The sequence below is a fragment of the Chionomys nivalis genome, chromosome 13 (genome assembly GCF_950005125.1).
Source record: "Chionomys nivalis chromosome 13, mChiNiv1.1, whole genome shotgun sequence".
NCBI classification, from domain to species: domain Eukaryota; kingdom Metazoa; phylum Chordata; class Mammalia; order Rodentia; family Cricetidae; genus Chionomys; species Chionomys nivalis.
The window spans coordinates 56975872-57002968 of NC_080098.1; the positions used below are offsets into that span (position 1 = coordinate 56975872).

Sequence of the window (27097 nt, forward strand, 5' to 3'; positions counted from 1 at the left end):
TTGGACAATGTTAATTCGACTTGGTCAGTGAGAAGTCTTTTCCATTTGTGAGGAGGGAGAACTAAAGGATATCTGTTAAGAAGGCATGGCCACCTAGGAAAGCATCCTGGAAGGACCCTGGATGAGGGAGGGAGGGGCTGACGAACCAAAGATGACCTGTGCTCAAGAATGATTTGGGTGATTTTGTGTACCTCCTGCTCCCCTAGGGTCACACAGCTGGTCACTGGACAGCAACACCTGTGGTCTGTTTACAAACAGACATCAGACACTGACAGGTGGCATGCATCTCTTACCTGTATTATTCCTCTTGAAGGCAAGTTCCGTCCCCATGGATCCCAACGACTTAGGAAATAGTTGACAATTCCAAGCCTGTGCGTTAATATCCTTGCCCCCGGCTACCAAAGACACGTTCTTGGGATTCACACCTAAAGAAAAAATAACGAAGCAGTCATGTTCAAAGTTAGAGTGTGACTGCGAACCCAAAGGAAGATGAACGCTGAGACACGACCTAGACATCCTGGGGACCAAAGTCTACATATAAACGTAGGTTAGCTGAAGCACAGCCAAGGTTTGCTCCTTTCAGTGAACCCTATCATGATCCTGAGCCCTCACACAAGCCTGGAATACTGACAGCACACGCTTCACCACCTGTAGTATAAATAGCAATGAGCACACGACACTGTGCTTTCCACGTGGGGGTTGTGTTGCAGGTGGATGCACTGAGACTGAGCTCCCAGTGTTTTGGTTGGTTGTGATTTTCTGGAGTGGTCTCTGTCTGTAGCAAAGAGGTTTCCTTGGTGAGGGGTGAGGACTACACGTATATGTGGGTAGAAAGGCAAATATGTAGAGTGTAATTAGATTATGATGGATGAAGAAAGTGTGGTTTTAGGTTCTCCGCCTTGACTTCAGTAGCCCTGGGCAGGTATTTTTCTTAAAGTGACTAAATACATCTACTAGTGAAGATAGTCATTTTAATTCAGTTCTTAGGATAAATATTCTAATTTTGTTGGAAACAGATACCAGCTAGAATTGTAATTTTATGAGTAGATGAGCCTTGACTGGATATCTATGGACCAACTACAAACAGGCAGAAATACAGTTTTATGCTAATGATACAATATATCATTACATAGTGATTTCTTAAGAAGTCGGTTAGTAGGGATGGAGAGATGGCTCAGGGGTTAAGAGCACCAGCCTCTCTTCTAGAGGTCCTGAGTTCAATATCCAGCAAGCACATGGTGACTCAACCATCTGTAATAAGATCTGGTGCCCTCTTCTGGCCTGCAGGCATGAATATGTGCAGGCAGGACATGGTATACACAATAAACAAACAAATAAATAGAAGTCAGTTAGCAAATGTAGCCATACCATGTACCAAGAAGTGGACAAGGTGAAAGTGTTGGGCATGACAGACCAGATTCTGCTCTTTTGGCTCTTACAGTCTAATATGGAGGGCCTCTTGTTTGGCCACCCGGATAGCTTAGACCCAAAATGATCACACAGGAACTGTATTAATTAAATCACTGCTTGGACCATTAGCTCTAGCTTCTTTTTGGCAAACTCTTACATCTTAATTTAACCCATCTCCATTAATCTGTGTATCACCACACAGCAGTGGCTTACCAGTTTTGGCCTTTTTTCTCCCAGCATTCAGTTCAGCTTTCCCTGCCTACCTAAGTTCTGCCTTGCTATAGGTCCAAAGCAGTTTATTTATTAATGGTAATCACAGCACACAAAGGGGACACCCACATCAAGGTGACTCTTATAATTCATTGGATAGTAAAGCCAAATTTCTTAGAAAAATGGTCCCAAGAAGGTTGATAACAGAAGTAATCGACTCTTCCTTTTAAAAAAGCAATTTTGGGCCAGCAAGATGGCCCAGTGGGTAAAGGGGCTTGCCAAGTAAGCTGGGAGAGCTGAAGCTGATCTAGGTGGAAAGAGGGAACCCACACATGTGCACACTCTAAAAAAAAAAAAATCACACTAATAGTGCGGAAAGCAATTTTAAGCTAAACCACGATCACAACCAGGTTTGGTGGCATGCTCCTGGGTGAGTCATCTGGGTCAGCCAAGGATCTAACCAGGGAGAGAGCTAAGAGATGCGCAGTCCAGAGGCAGCAAGGACAGAGTGATGGAGAGGGAGCAGGTTCTGTGGCCTGTGTTAAAAGGGATCAAGGGGGCAACACAGGAAAGTCGAAGGGCACAGAATTAACAGGCTCCACGGGAGGATGACGAGTGAACAGTGGGAGAAAGAAGGTTCCACGGAACAGGATTTCAAAAGTACCATGGAATGAGTCTTTCTGATGTCCAGCCGTGGAGACACTGGCTCCTGCACGGAGTCTTAGTTTCAGGGTGAGATCAGAGGGCACCACTGAGAGACAAAGCGCTACATACTTTTGCCTTTCAGTAAGGGAGGACTAAGGCTTACAGAGTGAGAGATCACCAGAGGGCGCTAAACTTCAGTCATTGAAATGCCAAATGTGTGTGTGTGTGTGTGTGTGTGTGTGTGTGTATTTCTTTTCTGTTTATTTTTCATTTTGGTTTTTCGAGACAGGGTTTTCCTGTGTACCCCTGGCTGTCCTGGAACTCACCCTGTAGACCAGGCACCCACCTGTCTCTGCCTCCAAATGCTGGGGCTAAAGGCATGTGACACCACCACCCCACTTTATACTTTTTCCAATGGGGAGTATTCCCCGTGAGTCTGTTCTGGAACGCCCGCTGCCTCCGTGCTTTTGCTGTCAGCCTGGGATACTCGTGGTTCCAGCACCAAGCTTTACAAAGCTGCTAGCACTGAGGGTTCCAGTGCTGTGCCGCTCTCTAAGGCAAACCTCAGCACTTGCACTTCGTCCCGGCTCCTCTCACTTTCTGAAGGACTTCAGCCCCCATCCATCCCCTCCTCCTCTCCCCATCATCAGTTTCTACATTTGCAAGGGATCACATCCTCCTACACGCAAACCTACTCTTTCGTCGTGTTCAGGATCTTCACCCAGGCCCACCTACCAGCAAGACCCATGGCTCAGCTACCAGCAAGACCCATGGCTCACCCTCACATCCACATCATACCCGCTTCTCCCTCTGCTGCCTCTGCTGTGGACACAGGCAATAGCATTCTGACAGTCTCTCCATCTGTTTGGGCCTCTAGCCTGTTCTTCCTAGCGGCTGGGAGAAGCTTGTAAGCACACACAACACATCGTTTGGGAAACAATACTTTTTAAAATTTATGTTTCGTAAAAACTTGGGATGAGGGTGCCCAATTGCTTTAATAAAATTGAGCACGTACCAAATAAATGACAGCTTTGGTTGGAGAGGCTTTGGGGAAGTAGGCGTATCATTTGGTGTTCTGTGTTTTTTCTCTCTTTCTCTCTTTTTTCTTGATGGTGCTGGGGGCTGGGTATAGAAGCTGGGCCTGGGCATAGTAGGTGAATATGCCACCACTGCCCAGCTCCCAGCTCTGTATTTCTTTTCTTTCTTTTTTTTTTTTTTTGGTTTTTCGAGACAGGGTTTCTCTGTGGTTTTGGAGCCTGTCCTGGAACTAGCTCTTGTAGACCAAGCTGGTCTCGAACTCACAGAGATCCGCCTGCCTCTGCCTCCCAAGTGCTGGGATTAAAGGCGTGCACCACCACCGCCCGGCTCCAGCTTTGTATTACTTGAACAGACTTCCATTGGTCACAGAGACAGGAAGCTCATGGCAATAGGCACAGCTGTCAGAGTCCTGGGACACTACTTTCTCCTTCCCTGGCCCCTCTTTTCGGAGATACCGTGGCCCTTTACCCTATCAAGACTCTGATGAACATTAACCCTTTGTGTTGTTTTGGACCAGGGTATCAGACAGCTCAGGCTGGCCTGGGATCCCTAATACTCCTGCTCCCGCCTTCTGAGTGCTGGAATTGAGTGGTGAATATTAAGTGGTCAATTTTCTCCACTTACCTGGGAGGTATCTTGATTGTTTCAAATAGTACTGCTTAGCAGTTGAAGCGGTTGACAAGTTTGTATCGGACTTCAGGGAAACAGCCGCGTGTAAACTCCTGTTTTCCCCCTTGGAGTGGGTGGAGCCTGGGGGTCCCGACTCTGGGAGCCTTGAAAGTCAACACAACACAGCAGTCACAGCGTGAAAACCAGCAGACCTCCCCACCTCCTTCAGTGACTCGAGTGAGATGATGCCAAACCACGAGGCCTTTTGCTGTCAGGACTGCTAAGTGATAACTCCCTTCACATCTCTGCCAGCACAGGGTCATAGCTGACATTGGACGAGATGTGGCAGAGCCTCTATAGCGGTTTGTGGGTCTGTAATCCAGTTTGCCTCTTCTGGAATTGCTGCAGTCGTGGATTAATAAGGTTGGAAGACCACATGGCAGCCACGGCTATCTCTGCCTCCTACTAAAGTTGTTTCTCTCTAGGAAGGTTGTTTAGGGCAGGACACAGGACACCTATTCTGGGGGAGCTCTAGACACAGGCGGCATTGTCTTATTGGAGGTGGGCCACCATTCCTGGCTTCTTTCCCCCTTATTCTACTATAGTTTTACTCTTTATGGAAGGTCTACTCATGCTTTGTCCTCCCCCCACCTCTCCCAGGGGATTGAACTCAAGCTCTTGTACATAGAAGGCAAACACTCTACACTGAGTTACACCCCAGTCCCTTTCTCACTTAGAGACAGGATGCCTCTAAGTTGCCCAGGTTGGCCCTGAACTTGTGATCCTTACCCTCTGGAGTAGTTGGAACTACAGTGTGTACTATATGGAGTCTCTCTCTCTCTCTCTCTCTCTCTCTCTCTCTCTCTGTGTGTGTGTGTGTGTGTGTATGTGTGTGGTGTTGTTATTTTAAGATGTGGCTTTTTGACCTTGAAGTTCTGATCCCTGATACCCTTGTCCCACTTTCCAAGTGTTGGAATTAGAGGTATGTGTCATCATGCCTGTTTTTGTTTCGTTTCATTGTTGTTATTGTTTTAGCCTCTTTTATGGGATGGTTCTTTGTTGTTGTTTTGTTTCTTTTTTGAGACCAATCTATAGTTATATAGATTATATAGTTATGTAATCCAGGCTGGTCTTGAACTTTTGTATCTTTCTTCCTCAGGTTCCAGCGTAGCTGGGACTATAGGTGTCAGCAAAATGTCCTCCTATAGGTTTTCCCCTTAGAAGAAGGATGTATACGGAGTTCCAGCCGAGCCTCTGGAGTGGCCTATGCTGGGCTTCTCACTTCTGCCTTTTCTAGCACCTCAGAATTCCATCCGAGGACCACATAAAACCTATGGTGACAGAGTTGTGTAACTTGGCTTAATGGGACTGAATGGAGTTCTTCCCAAGTTCAAGTGCTGTAGGGAAGAAAACGTGTGAGTCTAGATTGGGAGCCAGAGGAATCTATGCATGTGCACCCTTGACAGTCTCTATGTGTCTTCAGAGGGATGACCACCTGTGTGTACCCTTGACAGCTTCTGTGTGTCTTCAGAGGGATGACCACTCGTGTGTGCCCTTGACAGTCTCTGTGTGTCTTCAGAGGGGTGACCACTCGTGTGTGCCCTTGACAGTCTCTATGTGTCTTCAGAGGGATGAGCACCTGTGTGTGCCCTTGACAGTCTCTATGTGTCTTCAGAGGGGTGACCACCAGTGTGTGCCCTTGACAGCCTCTGTGTGTCTTCAGAGGAATGACCTCTTGTGTCTGCACTATGCAATACCAACATTCTTCACTTGTGACATGGTTGTCCCTTTTACTGCTTCTGTTCCAGGCAGAAAAGAAAATGAAAGTATGTTTCCAAGATGTTCACCACAATTGAGCCCACCCTGATCAGAGCCGAATAATGCCTGGATGACGACCTAAGCCCTGAAGACAAGGACCCACTGGACACTGAACTTGCAGGAAAGGGTCAGAAAATGAGTTTCAAATGTTTGAACAGGAAGCAATCTAATAATTAACCCTAAACATCATCAGAGGAAACCATTAACTATGTATGTGCTTCTCTGCATTCTGTACACAGAAATGTGAACTTTAGGTGGGGATAAAGGCAGTCACAGGTCACTAGAGTGAGCTGGATGTGGCTGGTTTGTACCTGTGGTCTGTGGTCTGAGCTACTCCGGAGATAGGGTGGGAGGAGTACTCCAGTCTGTAAGTCTGAGACCTGCCTGGGCAAAATAGCTAGACATTGTCTCAAATAAATAAGGAAGGAAGGAAGGGAGGGAGGGAGGGAGGGAGGGAGGGAGGGAGGGAGGGAGGGAGGGGGAGGGAGGGAGGGAGGGAGGGAGGGAGGAAGGAAGGAAGGAAGGAAGGAAGGAAGGAAGGAAGGAAGGAAGGAAGAGAGAGAGGAAAAAAAAAGAGAAAAACCACAAAAAATATAAAGGCCCCAAAACAACTTTGCCCTACACACACATGTACACACACCGCTAATTCATTACTGTGAAAGCCAAGATTCTCACCTTTCTGGAGGTATGAATAAAGGTTTCTGGGGTTTGTAGAAGAAAGTATTCATCTTTGTCATTGCATTAATGGGTGAAATAAAGTTGATGCGCAATAAAAATACATTTCTCTGGGGAATGTGCAATTTTACCTAAATGAAGACTCTTTCTTCTTTTCCTTGAAGGCGCTCATGCTCAGCTTTTTGGAATGGGAGGCTCCGAAGTCGCAGTCCTCAAAGTCGTCACAGCTGTCTCCAGACTTGAAGACCGTCTGGCCCCAGCGTCTCCGAGCTCCTTTATGGCCCAGTGTGCTGACTGACTTCTGTGGTGAAAAAGGACGAGCCACCAAAGTCCTAAATTATCTAAGATTTGCACAAGCAATTGGACATCAAGTGTCTCAATTCTCAGTCACTCTTCCCTTTACAATTACATGTCCCTTAAGGACAGGACATGTCCTGAGAAATGCATCCACAGGTAACTGTCATTGTCCGGACATCATGGAATGTACTTACAAAAACCTAGGTGCTCTGCTCCACCATGCAGCTCTTAATTCACAGGCAACAAATGTGTTCCAAATGTATTATTCTGAGTACTGTTGGGAACTGTGGGGGATGGTTACTACTTGTGTATCTAGGCATACGTAAACGTAGACAAGGTACTGCCAAGAGGCTGGGATACAGATTAGCGGTAGAGCACATCTGTAGCACACACAAGGGCCCAGATCCAACCCAGCTACCTGGTAACACCCCCCTTCCACATACACACACAAATAGAGAAGAGCAGCAGGCACTTGAAGCAGCTAACTACATCCATTCAGGAGCAGAAAGAGAATAAACCGTGCACATCTACAGGCTGCTCAGCTTGCTTCTTCTTTTTCAATACAGTACAGGACCCCAAACCAAGGAACAGTGCCACCTAGTCTCAGGCTGGCTCTTCCTGCATCAGTGAATATAATGGCAATCATTCACCACAGACATACGTGCAGGCCAACCTGATCTAGGCAGTCCCTCAATTGAGACTCTCGGCCCAGCTGATTGTATAATGCTGACAATTAAAACTAGTCACCACCCGGTACTAGAGGTCTGAGGTTCTGGGGTGACCCTTCATAGACAGAATCTGGAAAACCGGGACGTAGTTGTGAGCCTTCCTGCCCTTCTCATTAAGTGGAAATTGCCTTATGGAGCACACTGAGGCTGTCATGTCCCTGTGTCCTTCAGCAAGGACTTTTAAAGCTAGGGCCTCTGAGATGGCTGGGGTGGGCTGGGATGTAAGTCATTTGCTGAAAAGCCTGACAACCTGAGTTTCATTCTGGGGATTGCAGGAAGGAAAGAGAACAGATGCCTGTGGGTTGTCCTGGAAACTCCACGAGCACCCCTCCACAATAAATAAATAAATACGTGTATTAAAATCTTAAAAATTAAGTCTAATTATCTTTGAGTAGCGTTCTATTAATGGGGATAAAGAGCAAGGAAGAAGTTGCAGCTTAGGACAGACAGTAAGCTGGTCTCCTAGAGACTGATAGAGTGGCATGTGACCTGTGAACTGAAAACCACAAAAGCAGCTCAAAATAAGGAGTGGAGTGTGGAAGGCTGGCTGAGCCACGGCATGAGGATGCTGGAAGAATGGCCCGCAAGTGCACAGAGCTGGTGACATCTGGATGGGCAATGGCAGGAACTGGTCCCTGCCAACTTCTGCACCGTCATTTACTCAGCCAGGAGGAACACTTTCCAAACCAATCAGAGTGAAAAGATCCACGGAGTCCACACAGCTGGGTCTGGACCTTCCTCAGCTGGACTGCCTGTTAGTGTGAAGCTGAATGCTGACCCCTGCCGAGCCACGTCAGTAAGTACAGAGTGACCCTGCACGTTTGGGAAGACTAGAAGGGGGCAGATATAAGTAAGGCTTTTAAAAGGAAAGTGAAAGTTTGCAATCCTTATCAATACTTTGTCATAGGATGAGGGTAAAAATTCTAGGAAGCTGGTGGGTCATATAAGCCACCATTTTTTCAGAGAGCTGTAACTCCATCGGATGTGGCAGGAAGTACACGTGAGCAGCAGTCAAACTCGTGTCACGAGATGTCACGCTGCCCCCAACGATGAAGCAATTAGAGGCCAGTGAATGTGGATCAGTATGTAGTTTAATAATTTAACGAGTGATCAGCAGATTGATGGCAGCCTAGAAGGTTCTCTCGCTGCTGTCCGAGAGCATCCTGCTTTTCTGTTCATCATGTGGATACAGGACAAGATACAGACAACTAAATAAATCCACAGACGTCAGGACTGTTAAACCCTGGAGCCAAAATAAGGATGTCAGAATAAGACGGTTTGGGGGTAACTGGGCTTTTAAACTCTTTCAACCCTAGAGATGGACTATGCAAGACCAAAGTGCAGAACATGTGAGCTGCCGAAACATCTAGTAACATGGCAGGAACATTCCATCGCAGTTCTGGATACGTTAGCTACATAAAGATGAAGGGTTAGTTGTAGGCGTTATAACTTGGTGGATATGCCCAGGGGCTGAACACAGTGTACAGTTCTTAGACACTGCTCGATAAATACAAACTGTTCTTTCCTCTCAGTGTGCACCAGCATCCGGTGACGTTCTGAAGGGGGAAGAGGAAATGCAACCCTCAGGGACCGGAGAGACCCTTCAGTTTTGGGGAGGTGGGAAGCCATTTTTCCTGCTTTACCCTCCCTGGTATGTCTGTCTGCCTCTAGTTCAGGAAGCTCCATTCTCAGTGGCCAGCAGAATGAGGAAAGGGGTTGGAAGCCTGTCAGAACAAGAGTCAGAGGGACTTGGGGATGTTTCACCCAGAGGGCAGATGATACAGGGCTGTTTTCAAATTTCTGCAGGGCTGCCTTTCCGGAAGAATGATATCTTCTATTATATGGCACAGAGAACCACATTCTCCCTTCTATTAAAGTCCACGGGGAACCACATTCTCCCTTCTATTACGGGCCATGGAGAACCACATTCTCTCTTCTATTCTAGCCACAGAGAACCACAGTCTCTAATATTCAGAGCTGGATGGAGACTCTTCTGGACCCTGAAGGCTCTTCATTTATTCAGTAAATATTAAATTTTTTCCCATAGTAGGCACTTTCTAGACTCTGATAAGCAAATTGGACCTATTTCTGATGTCACAGAGCTTGCACTCCAGTAGAAGGGAAAATGCTCTACAACAATACTAGAAACATAAATTAGTGCCTCCATAGGACGGGTTTGGTATTAGTGTGAGATGGGAGGGCTCATATTAAAATGGTGAGAGCTGGGGATGGACCAGGAATTAGATACAATATTTGAAAAGATCTGTGTGGGAAGCAGTCCAATACTAATAGTCAGCCCTGAAAACATAAACGTACAGGTACAGACTGCATAGGTTGTATTTATATATTTCAGAATATGCACACACACATATACACACACCAGTAATGAAAAAGAGGCTATGATTTTAAAATAGAATAAGAAGGGTACATGTGGGGGTTTGGAGGGAGGGAAGTGAAGGACAAAATAATGTAATCATAGCATAATTTCAAAGATTAAAAGTAAATAAAAATGTTCTTTAAAACCTTCTAGTCTGCTTGTATTCATTATCAGTGAAAAACAGTATGAAATTCTTTGGAAAATGTTTAATATTTAGGATCAGTGCTCTAGGGTGTCCAATTCCTTCTATGAATTCTTTTTTTTTTTTTTTTTGATTTTTGAGACAGGGTTTCTCCGTAGCTTTTGGTTCCTGTCCTGGAACTAGCTCTTGTAGACCAGGCTGGCCTTGAACTCACAGAGATCCACCTGCCTCTGCCTCCCGAGTGCTGGGATTAAAGGCGTGCGCCACCACCGCCCGGCTCCTTCTATGAATTCTTAAAAGAAGCTTGCAGCAAACAATGTTATTCCTTTATTATGGACATTTCTCCTCATCATCTTAAAATATTACCTATCTCTTGCTGAATCTCAATCAAGGAAATCAGGGACTTGGGACAAACTCCATACATTCTCCATAGTTAGAATTGCATCAATAATTTAATGTGTGGTTTCTGGCCACTTCCTACCCAAACTGCACTAGGTCATGCCAGCTAAGGGATCCTTCCTGGCTACTCACCATTGGCATGGTTTTGATGATACTTGGAAACATCGTTTGTGGTGGTTTCTGGTGACCCTGCTGCTTTGGAGGTGGCTGGATCACTGTGTTTTGTGGTAGTTGAACAGGCTGCAGTGGTTGGTGGCCCTGTTTTGGTTGGGGCTGCCCAGCAGGCTGATCAAGTATGTTTGGCAAAGGCTTAGGATCCCGTTCAGAGAAAGATGGCTTTGGTTCCAGTGGCTGCAGCTGCTTGTTTAAAATCTGTTTTGCATCCTGATGGTGTGCGGAAGGGCCCAATACCTGACCGACTTGAAAATATGGGTGTTTCAATGCCTGGAAAAGCAAGAAAATATCATGCAACACATCACATCACAGCGATGTTTAGCTAATCAGATTATTTCCAAGTTTAAATTGTGTGCATCCTTAAGGTAGGGCATAGTGTCATTATTAACAATGATTTTCTTGGTCAAGGTTCTAGGTATTGAACCCATGGCCTTATACGCTAACCATGAACTCTGTATTAAGGAGAGCCAAGCAAGTAGGATCTCTGTGGGAAATACACGGCTGGGCAATGCTGAGAACAGAGGCCAGAAGACAAACTTCCCGGGAGAAAGTCCGCCTCCTGTAACTGAAGCACACAGCTAAATCCACAGGTGCACATTCTTCGGGTTTTGTCCTGTCTTTTAAAATAAGCTATACGCAAGGTGAATGCATTGAGAGCTTTCTTCAGCCCAGTTATAAATGACTCCATGTGGGTGCTAGGGGTTGACCTCAGGACATCAGTAAGTACCTGGATCTGCTGACCCATCTTGTTGGCCCCTCTTCCACTGCTTTTGTAGCCACATTTTTTCTCATCATGGTATCAGGTATTCACACACACCTTCTGTTGGTTTAATGGCTTGGTTTTTAAGGAGTCACGCAGCCTCTTGTGATTTCTTCTTATGACAGGACTGTTGCTATGGTGATTGCGTCACAGGTCATTTTACGATCTCACTGCTCTCTAATTAATTCCCTGCCTGTGTTCAGATTTGCCTGGGTTAATCTTTCTCTTTTATTTTTGTTTTTTAATGATTCATTTATTTTTACTTTATGTGTACTGATGCTTTGCTTGCATGTATGTCTGTGTTGGATCTCCTAGAATTGGAGTTACAGTTGTGAGCTGCCACGTGGGTGCTGGGAATTGAACCTTGGTCCTCTGAAAGAGCATCCAATGGTCTTAACCACTGAGCCATCTCTACAGCCTCCTCTCTTTTTGTTTTCATATCTAGCTTTTAGAAAACACATAAGTTAATTCTTTTTAAAAGTGTGTGTGTGGGTAATTTGTACATGGAATTTATACTAAATTTAAAGAAGATAGTAAAATTCAACATTTTGTTTTGGGTAGTTGTTAAGCCTCTGGCAAATAAAGGGATGGTATTTTAAAGGCCCTGAGATTTGTGGCACAAAGTGCCACAATGCTGCCCTCTTGTGGGAGTCAGGGGTTAAACCCCCATTACTCCAGTCCAATTTCTTGATGTACACCGAGAACAAGAATCATGCTCCTCAACCAAAGAAGTTCCCTGAGCAGGCATCTGCCCACCTCACAGGTCACATGGGATCGCCGTCAGTGGTGGCCCCCTTCTGGCTCGTTGGGACCGTGACACCATCATGCAGTGACTGCACTTGCAATGCGCTCCAAACCCGCCCACCCCTCACTCCTGCTTCGCTGCACACAGTGGGCATCTAGGGCTGCAGTGCTTGTTCATCTTAGTAAAACACGGGTTGAGAACCGATGCCTTTGTAAAATTGCAAAACTTCACAAATTAAGAGGTTGGAGGGATGGCTCAGTAGTTAATTAAGAACACTTACTGCTCTCCCGAAAGCCCTGGTTTTTGGTTCCCAGCCCATGCTGTGGAGTAGAAAATTACTTTAATGATATAAAGATGTGCTACTTTTGTTTATGCTGCATTTGCTTCATTATGTAAAGATGTGTTACTGTTTTTACCCTCTCTGTCTAAGGCACCTGATTGGTCTAATAAAAAGCTGAATTTAGGAGGAATCTAGGGAGAGAGAGAGAGAGAGAGAGAGAGAGAGAGAGAGAGAGAGAGAGAGAGAGAGAGAGAGAGAGAGAGAGAGAGAAGGCAAGAGCCAGGCAGCTGCCAGCCAGCCAGAGAGACAGAAGCAGGACAAGTAGAACATACAGCACAGGAGAAGGTAGAAAATCCCGAGGCAAAATGTAGATCAAGAGAAACAGGTTAATATAAATTATAGGAGCTAGAGAGACAAGTATAAGCTAAGGCCAAGCATTCATAACCAATAATAAGTCTCCGTGTCATGATTTGGGCGCTGGTTGGTGTCCAAGAAAAAGCCTGCTCCAAGTCCCTACATAGTGGCTCACAACCCTCTACAGCTCCAGTTTCAGGGGATCCGATGCCCTCTTCTGGCCTCTGTAGGCTCCTATACACATGTAGTACACTCCATATACTGAGGCACACACACATACACATAAAATAGATAATTTTTAAAAATCCCCACAACTGTAAAAAGCTGTCCCTGGGAGAACTGCCTCACCTGGCTTGCGGTTGGTCGTTTCTTTGGATCCCAGCTCAACATTTCTGTCATTAGCTGAATAGCCTCGCTGCTGGCATTGGGGATGAGAGTTTTTAGATTTATAGGAATGCACTGGGGAAAGCGGAAATTCATGGAGGATGCAAGTTGGTACCCTTCTGGCCAATCACTCTGTTTAAGGATATACACAAAGAGAAAATGAATTTTTGTAATTAATATAAAAACACAGGAGTGACAAAGAAACCATTCATGTGGGGAAACTTCACTGCTGAGTAAGATAAACAAATGTACAAAAAAAATTCCAGACCCTACGCCTTATGGAAATGACTTTGAACTGAGAAGCGGTAAAAATGAAAGACTACATCTACAGGTTTCAAAATATCAAACTCTTTCTGGCTTTCAGTCTCAGTGACAACTTGGTGCCTGAACAAATAAAGACAGAAGCTTTACAAAGAGACCTCAACATGTGGAGACCCCACCACCCAACAGAGCATTAAAGCACTTATAGTTGGGAAATGGCCATCAACCTCATGCCTTAGCATTTACCTGTCTACTGAGAGGCCAATGCTGGCTTCACTAAGCTATAATTACACGTTATATTTATTAACTGCATCTTAGACGATAAGGCCTACCCCAAAGCCAATAGCCATAGAGAGGTACTCAGAATTCAGTAGCGATAGAAATGGAAACCACAAAGAGGCTAAGAGAAAATATGGTCTCGGGTCCCAGGGCTTAGTGAAGGGGTGAAGGGCATCCACAGAACGAGCAGGACAGTCTTAGTGGGCAATCTTGGAGTCGTGAACATCAGCCCAAACTGAAGATCTAGACAGACTCTCCCCATTCCTGTCTTAAGGAAAAACAAACACCTTTTCTCCCTTCAAATCCGGTGGGATTCTGACTTCTTCCAATCCTTATTGTTATTCAATAAAAAAAAAATTTGTAAGAAAGCTATTAAAGTATGAAGTTATTTGAAACTGAAAATATCTCATATCTCTGCTAAAGTGAGAAACAGTCAGTCCTAAAACAAAAAAAATAAAGTAGCAAGTCAGGGGTCCCCAAAGGTCATGACAACTAGGAGAATACTTACTTTCTTGGGAGTCCCTAACACTTGGCAAATTTTAAATATTTCGTCAACCTCACTTGTCCCTGGGAAAAGCGGTCTAAATGTATATAGCTCGGCCATTATACTTCCCACGGCCCACACGTCAATGGGGGAGCTGTACACGGAAGATCTTAGTAAAACTTCAGGAGCACGATACCTGTGAAAACAGAAAACAGTGTGGGGAAAGTGGTTTCCAGGGTAACGTCACAGATGGATGGGCAGCAGGGGTTAGCTGCTCGCTCATAGCTTCCAGCAAGGCCCAAGGACAAAGTGCCTTCTGTGTCCAAGGGACTTGTGTGACACCTACTTCCTGACTGGCAACAAATGTAGAAGAAATGTCCATGTGGCTTAAGGTGGGTCTTCATACAGATAATCGGGAAGGTGAGTACTCTCTGAATTATCTGGGAAGAACCATGGACAAAACCATCAGGTGCCCACATTTAGGTCAGGGAAGGAAAGTTGGAAGGGTTATCCTTCAATAGTGCATGTCCTTCCCTTTTAAAATATCTGATTGAAAATGTCCATACTATCATTATACTTTCTTATGTAGACAATACTCTTTTTACTTTACAGGAGCAAAGGCAAGTGGCAAGGCCCTGCAACACCCTCCCCAACCCTCACCGATCTTCCTGAGTCTGGCTTCTATCATTTAATGCAATGATCTCGGCTCAATCCATTTTCCTAAATATGACATAATTTCATTCTTTTTTTGTTTGTTTTATTTGTTGTTTTTTTGTTTTTCGAGACAGGGTTTCTCTGTGGTTTTGGAGCCTGTCCTGGAACTAGCTCTTGTAGACCAGACTGGTCTCGAACTCACAGAGATCCGCCTGCCTCCACCTCCCAAGTGCTGGGATTAAAGGCGTGCGCCACCACCGCCCGGCAATACTCACAGCTCCATTGTGTATATTTAGTTTTTCCCTCCCCTCACTAACTTTTCAAATGCATACTGACACTACCCAGGACACTGGGGTACTCTGGTCTGCACTACGTCAGCAACAATGGCCCCTGTGGTAGAAAGCAGATGGTAACGAGTAGGAGTGGTTGTTCATCATTTGCTCCTTTTGACAAACAGGAAAGTGCCAGCTTTTCACTGGAGGAACACTTGGTTTGTTTCTGCAACTGTTGTTGATGTGAGATTTCCTCAAATAATTTCTTCAGAAAGCATATATCCCTCACTACAGCGCTACAGTTACAAAGTACTGCAACCTCAATGACTGAAAACAGCAAGTTTATTCTCTTAACGGTCCCAGAGCGACAGCTCTGATGTCAAGATGTGAAATGACTGTGATCGCAGAAGAGTCTAGGGCAAAGGCAAATCCAGGCTGTGAAGAAGACATCTTACTCCTGTCTGACTTTGGTTTAACTTAATTACATCTACAAAGACTTAAATTCCAAATAAGGCCATATGTATGGGGTTAGAGGTTCAGAGTATCTTTTAGGGGAACATAACGTAACCTATAACACCAAATAATGAAATCGCAGTAGATTCATGCTTGTCGACAGAACATTCAGGCAGCACTTAGTGCCATGAAGTCACCAACTGACATTTCAAAGGCTTGTGGCATGGGGCCGGTATTCCGTGTGCCTGCTAGAGGGTAGCCATATCAAGCACTTCTGCCAACACCCGACCAGAGGAGCTAGAGGAGGACCACTCCTGTCGTACAGACTTGGGGAAAATGTTGAACAAGGAGAGATGGGAAATTGTAGTCATCTTTCATGTTTAGGCATGTGTCAAGGTGTCACGTGTGTCTCTAACATCAACAGGTTAGATCTTCAAGGAGATCACACACTCAGCAGAGGTCCACCAGATCCGTCAGCTTAATTCAGCCAAGCAGTTGGTAATGGCACTGGCTAGGAGCAACCTGGGCAAACCAGGATTGTCAGTTGCTCTGTCTAGACTCAGTCCTCAGATCGCCTCTTGTCTCCGGCTGTACCATCTGCTCTGCACCGAGGACTCCAGCCCAACACTTGCCCAAGATCTCAATCCTCGATCCAGCAGTCAGCTTCCAGATCTTCATCTCAGTTTTTCGTGGTGAGCCATCTTTTTAGGTCCTTAGGACAAAAACCTTTGAGTCTTTGATTCCTCTCTACCAGCTCCTCCAACCTCATCTGACTTCTCACAGCACAGACCCAGAATCCCACACACCCCATCCCCTCCACAGCCAGGAGGGTCCAGCTCGATACTATTTGCTTTCTGGCGGATGGTCTCTCTACTCTTGTCTTTGACTTCCTAAAAGTCTTTCACTGTAGATCCCAGCCAAGCACAGCACACCACTTCACACAGCTGTTCCATGGTTTTCTGCTTTGTGTAGGTTCAAAAGCCAGTCCTCAGGGCTGGAGAGATGGCTCAGCTGTTAGGAGCACCAGCTGCTCTTCCAGAGGACCTGGGTTCGAGTCTCAGCACCCATATGACAGTCCATAACTGTAACTCCAGTCCCAGGGGATCTGACATTCTCACACAAACATGCAAGCAAAACAATATAAATAAATAAATAAATAAACACACACACACACACACACACACATATATATACATACATTTAAAAAGCTAGTCCTCATATGGTCTACAAAAGGCCCCATGTGGCCAACAACCCCTCAGCTGCTCTGACCTCACTTCCCACAACTGCCTTTTTTTACTCTGCAGATTTTATTAAGACATACTCCTGCCCGAGGCCTTTCCCTCAGCATCTGCTTTTAGTATCTCCTTCAGGGCTGTTGTCAGTGGGACTCCATTATAACAGCACCATCCTTTCGCTCCTCACTGACCCAACTTCCCATCACCTCTCCGTGTGTTATTTTGTTTATAATAATGTATTGGCATGTGATGGACATACACACTTGCTTTTACAAATATACACACAAGAAAATGCACTTAAATTCACAGGTACAGCTTGGTGAAGTCTCCACAGATTCACACTCAGGGGCCCAACAACCAGATCAAGAAAGGTATGCTCCTGGTATCCTCGAAGGCTCAAGCAATCACTATTCTAACTTAAACCCGCAGCTTTCTCTAGTCTCGTACTTCATACAACTGACGGCATTCCATAGAAGCTCTCTTTCTGTGTGACCTCTGAGAAGTAGCCACAGTGTTATATGTCACTGTAGACTGTTCCTTTTTCCTGTTGAATAGCCTTCCCTTGAGTAGAATGTCCTGTGTTGAGGGGCAGTTGGGACCATGACATGGATTTTGGTTACTCATACTGTTTAGCGTATTTGTGTCTTGGCTGTCATGTTAGCTGCACAGAACTTCTCTTCTGTTTTGTTCACGGCCTTGTGTTCCCACTGCGTCCAGTAATGTTTAGCATATGGTAGGTTATTCGATATGTTTGTTGAATGAATAATTGAGTGAAAAGTTACTTTTTCTTATTTCATTATTGGAATAGCCAGGAGCCAATTCATCCCCCTCTGTTAAGAACATAAAATCTCCATATTTTGTTTTAAAAACCAAATATGGAACCTTTGGAAAGATCATTAACTATTCAACATAGAAAAACTTCTACATAATTGTTACCATCTGGTAGACACATAGTCAGTATATGGTGGCTGGGATCTCAATTCTCTTGCGAGTCCAAAATCAGCAATTTTCACCAGCTCTGGACCCATACAAAGCAAGTTTTCAGGCTTCATGTCCCTGTGAAAAAAGCCTACGCAAGGGAGAGAGGAGAAAGGCAGTAAGTCAGCTTGTGGGTTATCACCATCACACAACCCCGGGTTTATATCAATAGCACTGAGCCCTCCTACCAGCAACATGGGGTTAGGGGAGGAGATGCTTTCTGTGAAGGAAGTAGCAGGGGGAGGGGGCTTGCACACAACACAGAGGGTCATTAAAAAGAATTGCCCATGTGACACGTGTTTTTAATTTGTGACTTCAGTAGATGCCTAGGAGGGATAGCTATGGACACAATGGGACTACCTCCTATTATTCCACGGCATTGTGGAACGGGGATGCACTATTATCACTACTGTGTAACAGACAAGGAGGAAGAGGCACGGATAGAAGCTTGGCTATCGCTTCCTGATTCGGCTTGATTCAGCCGGTCTCGTTCATGCTGCTACTCTGCGGCTTAACACGAGATTCCCTGAGTTTAATCACATATTTGAAAGGTCCACTGGACAAAAGAGCTCCACATATTTTAACTAATCTCCTTGTTTATTTAATAGTTCACTTTTCCCTGGCGGCTAAGCCTCTAAGAACCCAGTAATGAAAATGCCCATTATTACCAATTCAATATATAAAATAATGGTCAGTAGCAGGGGCTAACGGGCAGCTCTGTGGAAACGGGCAGGAAAAGGGAAGCCGCGAGGGCTCTCCATGAAAATCAGCTTTAAGGGGATTCTTCCCTAAGGTGGTCTTGGGCGTCAGATCCTAAAGGCCCCACTATGGAGAAGAACTGTGGTTAGGACCACATTTGGTGGAGGTTTGAGGCCTGGCTCTCTAAGCATCAGTGTTTTAAACCACTGCCTGCCTAGGTTCCAAGTGCAGCAATACCATGACACAATCTACACATCTTTCTAACGAAATACCCAAATGGCCAGTGATCCTAAACAGACTCTCATTAACAGCAAACATATTAGATTTCTGAGCCAATAATTCTGTTGGTTCGATGGACAAACAAAATCACATAAAACTAAATGAGTAAGAGATTCAGAAAAAAATAAATGCCAGCTTCCATTCCACTCAGAGAATAGAGATAATTAAATGCAAATGCCAAAGACAACCACGAAACACCGCACAGCACTGCACATTCTTAAATCCCCATGAGCAGCCCAGCTTCGTCAAGGGCTTCAGTCTTCTCCAGAACAAGTTTGGAGGGAAGACTGTCATTGAGAGAACAGAAGGGAACAGGTCCTCCAGGGCAAGCCCGGCCCAGAGTGCATCCCTCACACAGAAGAAAAATAACAAAAACCAAACAACAAAAAAAATACAAACCCAAAAAAACCCACAGCTCCATCTTGCACAAACAGAGCAGCCGAATGAAGAAAAACAAATCAGCCACAACCCCAGATCACGTTGCTGCCCTCTGTGAGTAAACAGAGGGCACCGCAGGCACACCACCCAGGGTGTCGCCACGGTGGCTCCCCTGCAGCCTAGCGCCTTCACGCTACCTCCGCGCTTGCTGTTCTTCGTGCAGTGTGTCAAATAAAACAGTTTACTTTCTACTTCTGTCTAAAACGAGAATTCCTTCCCTAGCCTGCCCAAAACACCGTAACAGATTTTTTTTTTTAAGTTTTGGGGGAGGGGTATAAGGCAGGATATTGATCAAACGTCTTTAAAGTCTCTTATAGATAATAGATATCTATATACAATTACAAAAATGATAATGTTTAAATGACAGCATCAGTGTGCTTAGGCATAACTTAGCAGATGAGATCTTATTCCTATGTGTGGTGCTGATAATAAAGTCACAGGGCAATGCGACCACAAGGAAACTCACCATGTTTGTGGATAAAGGCCAGCCCCTGCAGTATCTGATACATAATATTTCTGATGACTGACTCAGGGAACAGTTTGTTTCTGGAAGAAATGAAGAGTCTGGTAACCAACCAGAAGTGAAGAAGGCTGATACTCTGCTGCCTTGTAACCTCTGCTGGCTAAGGCATAATTAAAAGGTTTAAAATGGGAAAATAGCGTTGTTGTTTTTTTTTTTTTTTTGATTTTTTTGGTTTATTTTGCTGTTTCAGAAAACCTCCAATCCAAAAGCGAATGTCTTACATAAACACTCAAGAGCTAAAGTCTAAACTGTCCCAATAAGAGAAAAACACCCTGGAAAACTATCAGTATCAAAAAAATAATTACATAGACTTTGAGAAGTAGGGCCTGCATGTATTAGGTTCTTTTATGCTTCAGTTTCTACTGCATATTGGCACCATCCAATAAAAATACAGTTAAGAGGTAAATATAAGCCATGTTTAATTTTTTTAGCAGCTACATTTAACAAAAAGGAAACATTAAACTTAATTAAAAATTTATTTTAAGTTTATTTTGACTGGTGCATAAGTATAAAGTGCATATTTATATAAATATAAAACAAAAAATGCATATAATGGGATATTTTCATGTATGTATATACAATATAATGTTCAATCAGAGTGAATATTGATGTTTCAAAGACTCATCATTTCTTTATGGTAAAAACTTCAAAATTCGTTCTTCTATCTTTTGAACTATGCAATTTGCAGTTACTTACAGCCATTATTATACCATGGAAACTCCAGAACCTTTCACTTCTTAGTATCCTCTTACTGGTCTTTCTTCACCTCTGTCTTTCCACCTTAGTTTAAAAGGTGCATTTATTTCAACACACAGTTGTTGTTGCTGATACTGCGTTATTCTTAGAATTGTGAGACCCTGTCTTAACGAAGCCATGGCTACCCTTGAAGATGCTGCAGAGCTGAAGATGACCCGGTCTTATGAATGAAGCCCAGGATACCCCTGAAGGGGCTGCAGAGCTGAAGACGACTCTGCATCTTCTTGTCCTCCTTCCTCCACCTCCCAAGTGCTGGGATTACAGGTGTGAAGGTACCATGCCTGGTTCATATAAAGATTATCAATAATTTTTATACTAAGTTTCCAAACTTGGTGTATAATTTTATTTTGCGTTATAGCACAGTTCGATTTAATCATTTTAAGGGCTTGAAAGTCACATGAGGCCAGTGGCTACTACCTTAGATGTGGTCTTTAGATAATATCCATGGTAAGGTCCCAAAAATTAATTTCTGTCAGACTATCAGCTAAAATTATCAACAACTGAACATCAGAGTGAGAATGTGCTTCAGGCTGGTAACATTAATTTTCATCACTCATGTATCTCTAATGAATGAGTTCATCAGACCCTCTGGATGGGGGCAGGGTGGATGTCAGAGTGTGAGCATTTACTTGTAGAGGCCAGAGGTCGGGGTTGGAGTCTCCTTCAACACCCTCTTCCTTGAAACAGGGTCTCTCACTGAATCAGGAGCTCACTCATTGGCCAGACTGTCTGACAGATGAGGCCCAGGGCTCCCCCTGTCTCCCTTCTCCCATGTTGGGGTCACAGCCATCCACCTGACTTTCCTGTGTGGCCCCTGAGGATCAGAACTCGGGTCCTCATGCTTGTCCCCAGGCCCTTCACCAACTGAGCCATTCCCCCTGTCTTATCTTGAAAGCTACCCTTTTTCTTCATTGTCCACAACTCTTCCATAAGATGCTTAAGAGGACAACGAAGACAGCATCCTCATTTTTACCTAAACCCAGCTTCACTTTTGAATATAAGACCACTGACGCCAGTAATTCAAAAGGGGAGGAATGGCTGGTGAGTTTGTATGATGTCTTCACGTTAGCTGCTAAGGAATTACAGTGGAAGAGTGGAGCGACCTCATAGCTGGTTCTTCAGTGTCAAATGCTACCGTGTGATGAAATAACTGTATCAGCTCAATTAATTTCATCAAGTGTGATGCACTGACAGGATCCAAGGAACTCATGGGGAAAATGACAGGGAAAGACAGTTTTCATAAAATAAAGACATACCTGTCTTTCATTAGCTGATAGAGGTTTTCTTTCATATATTCAAATATAAAATAAAGATGGTCATTTTCTCTGATAACTTCTTTTAGTTTAATCACATTGGCATGATTGAGTTTCTTCAGGGACTGTAAAACAGGGAGCAATGCCATTGTTAAAGCAAATTTACAGAAATCTACGGGACCTCATTTGTGTTAGCTAGTTACCTCAGGTAACTGTCCATTTCTCTTAGATTCATTAACGCATTACGTGCTAATATCTGCATTATTTTAAAAGTGCTTGGAGCACCAATTTAAAGCAAACATTAAATGATCTAAGCGAAGAGTGCTGAGTGAAAGGGGGCAACCAAGGCGACAGTAGCTGCCTGGAGGGTCCACCGGCCACTTTCCCTCCTCATTTTCCAAAGCAGGTCTAACTGTCTCTTTCTGATTTACCCATGTCAGACTCCACGCAAAGTATCTAAAAACTCACCTAAGCCACACAGCATAGACTACAAGGGAAAGGCATGTCATGATTTCAAAAGCTGCCTTCCCTTTTGGAGTGTGAGCTTTTTAAGGTCATCTTTAAGTAGAAGACGGCCTGGTTATTCTCTGTTCCCCACTAACATGGGAGCAAGAAGGAATGGAAAGGAAGGGGCAGATGCAGTTATCATCAGGAGGCATTTGGAAGAGTCAAAAACAGTGCTTCTCAACCCGTGAGTCACAACCCCTTTGGGTATCGCATATGGGAAATCCTGCATATCAGATAATTTACATTATGATTCATAACAATAGCAAAATCATAGTTAGGAAGTAGCAATGAAAATAATCTTATGGTTGGGATCACAACGTGAGGAACTGTATTAAAGGGTCGCATCATTAGGAAGGCTGAACACCACTGCTCTACAACGGAATGATCTCAGCTGCTGTCCTTGGAGATGGTGTCCTGTTGGAGTCTTGACTTTTTTACCTTAACTTCTCGCAAGTTCATACACTCATCCCAAGAATAGAACTTCCTCTTCATCCTGAAATAAATGAGGGAAAGTTAGTGTTCAGGAGTGAAGGCTGCAAGAAACAAATTTCACCACCTCTGGTGTTCTTGATTATGGCTTCACTTTGGTAGAGACCACTCTTCCTCCCCAGAAGGAAACCCCCTCCTTTCTGTTTACACCTCATGGTGCCATGTTTGAGCTCAGGTGTGCCGGGTGGGCCACCACTCTGTTTCATGATGGAGGTGGGTCTTGTATCTATCTGTTGCTTTCATTGGTTAATTAATAAAGAAAACTACTTGGCCCTGATAGGACAGAAAATTAGGTAGGTGGAGTAGACAGAACAGAATGCTGGGAGAAAGAAGCAGAGTAAAGCAGTCGCCATAGCTCTCCTTGCCAAGATGGATGCAGGTTAGGATCCTTCCTGGTTGTTGGAGGTGGGTTAATCAAGATGTGAGAGTTAGCCAGTAAGAGGCTAGAGCTAATGGGCCAAGCAGTGTTTAAAAGAATACAGTTTCCGTGTAATTATTTTGGGTAAAGCTAGTCGGGTGGCAGGAAGTGGCCTGCAGCTCCTCACTACAGAGTGGTGCTCAACGTGGTTAACTAATGCCACGTAAAACCTGAGGGGGCTTAAAAAGGAGAGAAAGACAATTTAAGACAGCTTTTTGCTGTTTGTTGGTTGCATACCACAAAGAAATTGTCCTGACTCAGCAGCAGGAAAAAACTGGCTGTTTTAAAATGCCGGCTTTCTGGGCTGTGCTGCATCATGATCCCTGTCTGGCTCCTGCTGGAGACAGAGCTTTTGAATGGAGCATTTGGAGTAAAGTGCTACGGCTTGCTTGATGGCAATGTGGATTGCTATGTGCCTAGAACTGTGCGCAGCTCAGGGACACCAAATGGCTCTGAGGCAGGAGCGGCTCAACTCCGCCATGCTGAACTGTGCTGACCTCAGGCAGGAACTATCATAATTACCATAATAATAGCGCAGTTAAGGTTTAGACTGGGCAGGAAACAGGCGGTACTGCATTACCCCTATGTGGCGCAAGCTAAAGTTTTTAAAGAAGCGCTTAGCATTTTAAGAAGTGCTCCTGGACAGTAAATAATTACAGATTCACAATAGGACAGATTCAGACATAAAAGGCCAAGCAGTGTTTAAAAGAATACAATTTCCGTGTAATTATTTTGGGTAAAGCTAGCCGGGTGGCGGGAAGTGGCCCTCAGCTCCTCACTACAGTTTCAGCACAGTATTGCTGCCCTGAGCTTCCCTTCTCAGTGAGTTCTTTAACTGGGACTATTTTTTTTTAAAGTCCCCTGTGTACATTTCCTTTCTGGGACTTAAAAGATAAACCCAAACCCTATACCTCAGAAGCGGGACAGGGTGAGAGTTACAAAGTTTGGCAGCAAATTCAGCAAAGGACTTAATCTAACAACATTTACATCACTAGTTCTTTGGATAAGGGGTCATGAAATACTTTAAATCAGGGAGAGAAAGGAAAACAAACAAATAAGCAAAACCCAAACCAAACCCACAGGTGATCCAGACTTAGTCTTTCCTTTTCTGCTTTCCTCATGGGGTCGGGGTGGCTGGGGACTGACCCGGGACCCTATTAGACACAGTAGAATGCTTAGCATAGGAAGCAATTGCGCTGCTCAGACAACAGATGGAGCATATTTCTGTGTGAATGAAGTTTTAGTCACTGAAGGGAACGGGACAAGAACAACAACGTGCGAAGCGTGGAGGTATATGCCAGTGCTCAGGGGACAGAGGTGGCAGATCTCTGAATGAGGCCAGCCTGGTCTACACAGTGACTTCCAAACAGCCTGGGTTACATAGCAAGTTCTGGACAGCCAGGGCTACTACATAGTGAGGTCTTGGCTCAAAACAAAACCTCCCTCCCCTAAACCTAACCACCCAACTATGTCCATGACTGCACTTAGTAGTATGGTCTCTGTGATCATTTTTATTGTCAACTTGACAGGCTTCAGAATCACCAAGGAGACACACCTCTGAGTGCGTGTGTATGAGGGTGTTCCCAGAAGAGTTCAGCTGAAGAGGGGAAGACACACCTTGAATGTGAGTGACCCCAACCTACAGATCCTGGGCTGAATAAAAAGGAAAAAGTGAGCTGATGCCAGAGTTCATCTCTGTCTACTTCAGAACAGCCGAGGTAGTGTGGCCAGTCTATTGCCAGGCCTCCCCTGCTATGACAGATTGTACCCCTTCTCCAATCATGAGGCACAAATAAGCCTTTCTGCCCATAGGTGCCTCTGTCTAGCATTTTGTCACAGAAGGGAGAAAATGATACAATCTCCTACTGGTGATTTGTAGACTACCAGGAAACTGAGAGTGATTCGATTATGTGGCCTAATTTCTAAAATGCAGGGCCTCGTAAAGTCAGAGCGCACACGTGAGGAACCAGGTAAGGGACTGACAGTGAGAGGGAGTTAAGATATGGGCTGTGGAACTGTAAAGCCAGGTGCAAGTCCTTGCTCACCTGCTCATGGATGGATGGCCTTACACAGCCTCTCTGTGGCTCAAATGCCTTCCCATGGGGCATGTGCTACTGTATTACAAAGCATATTGAAAACTTAGTGGATGTTCTTTTGTTTCTGAGTTTTCTATGAACCATCATGAGACATGAAGGGTATCATTGCTGTTATTTTTAAAGTATCCTCATTGAATTAGAATTTCGTTTAAGAGTCCTTCAGGCTCTCTAAGGAAGCTTTGGGAATGAGTTTGGTGAAGATCAGGACTTTCCTAAAGGCACTTTGTAGTGCGATGGGTTTCTAGAAAGTTGTTACTTCCCAAACGACAGAGCTAACATAATGGCTTTAAAGCAAAAATCAATTGAAATAAAGCCATACAGGAAAACTAGTTTAATAAAATGATTGCATTCATCCCAAAGTGTACATAGGAGATGCCAATTCTTTACAAATTGATTTCAGAATTTTGAAAGTATCTGATCTTGCTTGAGGATGCTGAGATGGCGTATCCTTTTCAGAATTCACTTTGACATTATAAGTCCAACCTTATCTTGATGCCAATTGTTTTTAAAGAAACAGAAAGTTCTATTTTGTTCCCCATGTTTAACTTTGAGAAATATTCACTACTTCCAGTTTTATCCCAAATGCATCAGGCATAAAATGCAGAGCCCTCAGATTTATGCGGTTTATTTATGTATCAGAATAAAGCAGAACATTAAAGTCATGCAGACTTTTCCTTCATGTAAGACTCCTCCTTTTTGTTAACTTTCTGTTTCCTAGAATAGTGTCCCTCACCACTCAAACTACTTTGGGGTCTGAACTGAAACCCTCTCCCTGATGCTGCAGGTTCTCAGGCAAGCAAAGGGAAACAAACACCCAACATTTGGACGGAAACTCCGCGGTGGCGTGCGCGCACGCACCTCTTGATGGCCACCAGCTCCCCGGACTCGTTGCTCTTGCCCATGAGCACACTCCCATAGGTGCCGTCCCCCAGCTGCCTCATGGTTGTGTATCGGTTCATCTTGGGAAAAGGTAGTGCAGCAGAGGCTGTTCACGGAGATATCTTCCTTGTGCAATAGAAATCTAAATACTTCTTTATTTGTGGTCCTTTCCCTTCTTGTTGCTATACTGGTGACAGGCTTGTCATCATTAAATACGGCTCTTCCTCGAGATCAGCTAGGCACATGAGATACAGCAATAAGGAATCTGGCCGAGAGACACTGCTTCCATTGTTATGGACACCCTGTGAAAAAGCACACCAAAATGCTTCATTAGAGAGTCCCGACAGCACATTCACTGACAACCTAGACACAGAAAGATTAGAGCTGATAGAAAGGCCATTGTTGGAGGCCTTCGGGCGGTGTGGAAGGAACTCTACACACAACACACTCACAGGCCGCTTGACAATTCCCTGTCCCTGCACTGGGTGGTCTATCCACTATCTGAGGGCTTTCTCCAAACACACATCCTGCGGGCACATGCAGACCTCTTTTTCTGTAACACCTAAGGTTAACATACATATCTAACAGCCACCTCCATATCTTCTGAAGATGAACACCATACTTGGGCAGCCCTATTCCAATGCTCTCCACTGATTCAATCATGTCCTTGAATTGCACCTCCCTCTCCAGGAGAGAATCCAGGCTGTGGTCGGTTACTGCATTTAGTGGTCGTGTGGCTTACTTACTGCAAATGAACTTACTGCATTAGGGGTCAAGTGGCTAGAGCGTTTCCAAGTGACCAGTTTGAAGTAGTTCACAAGGTAACCACTCTCGGGTGTGTGGTAACTGTACTTGAGCTTTTCATTACGACCTGAGTAACTGAAATTTACTTTAAAACTATTATTTAAAAAATAAACTCAGGCCCTGAAGTGGTGGCACACACCTTTAATCCCAGGCAAGAGGCACAAACAGCTCTAGGAGTTCAAGGGAGTTCAAGGCCAGCCTGGTTTAGTAAGCAAGTTCCAGGACAGCCAGAGCTGTTTCACAGAGAAACCCTGTCTCAAAAAACCAATAAATAAATAAATTCTGAATTAGAATT

The 27097-nt window shown here is 44.5% G+C and overlaps 1 protein-coding gene across 2 annotated transcripts in view; it reads right to left on the reverse strand.

Annotated features, from left to right (window-relative positions):
• Positions 1-27097, reverse strand: part of Mak (male germ cell associated kinase) — a 46603-nt gene that overhangs the window by 10152 nt on the left and 9354 nt on the right. For both annotated transcript variants that reach the window (XM_057788111.1, XM_057788109.1), the window contains exons 2-12: positions 25978-26300; positions 22555-22609; positions 21613-21734; positions 19544-19623; positions 17620-17752; positions 14094-14265; positions 13010-13177; positions 10481-10792; positions 6537-6706; positions 3928-4076; positions 294-425 (exon numbers count right to left, since the gene is read on the reverse strand). In XM_057788111.1, coding sequence (XP_057644094.1) covers positions 294-425; positions 3928-4076; positions 6537-6706; positions 10481-10792; positions 13010-13177; positions 14094-14265; positions 17620-17752; positions 19544-19623; positions 21613-21734; positions 22555-22609; positions 25978-26078 — 1594 coding nt within the window. In that variant the 5' untranslated portion in view covers positions 26079-26300. The remainder of the gene's footprint in view (positions 1-293; positions 426-3927; positions 4077-6536; positions 6707-10480; positions 10793-13009; positions 13178-14093; positions 14266-17619; positions 17753-19543; positions 19624-21612; positions 21735-22554; positions 22610-25977; positions 26301-27097) is intronic.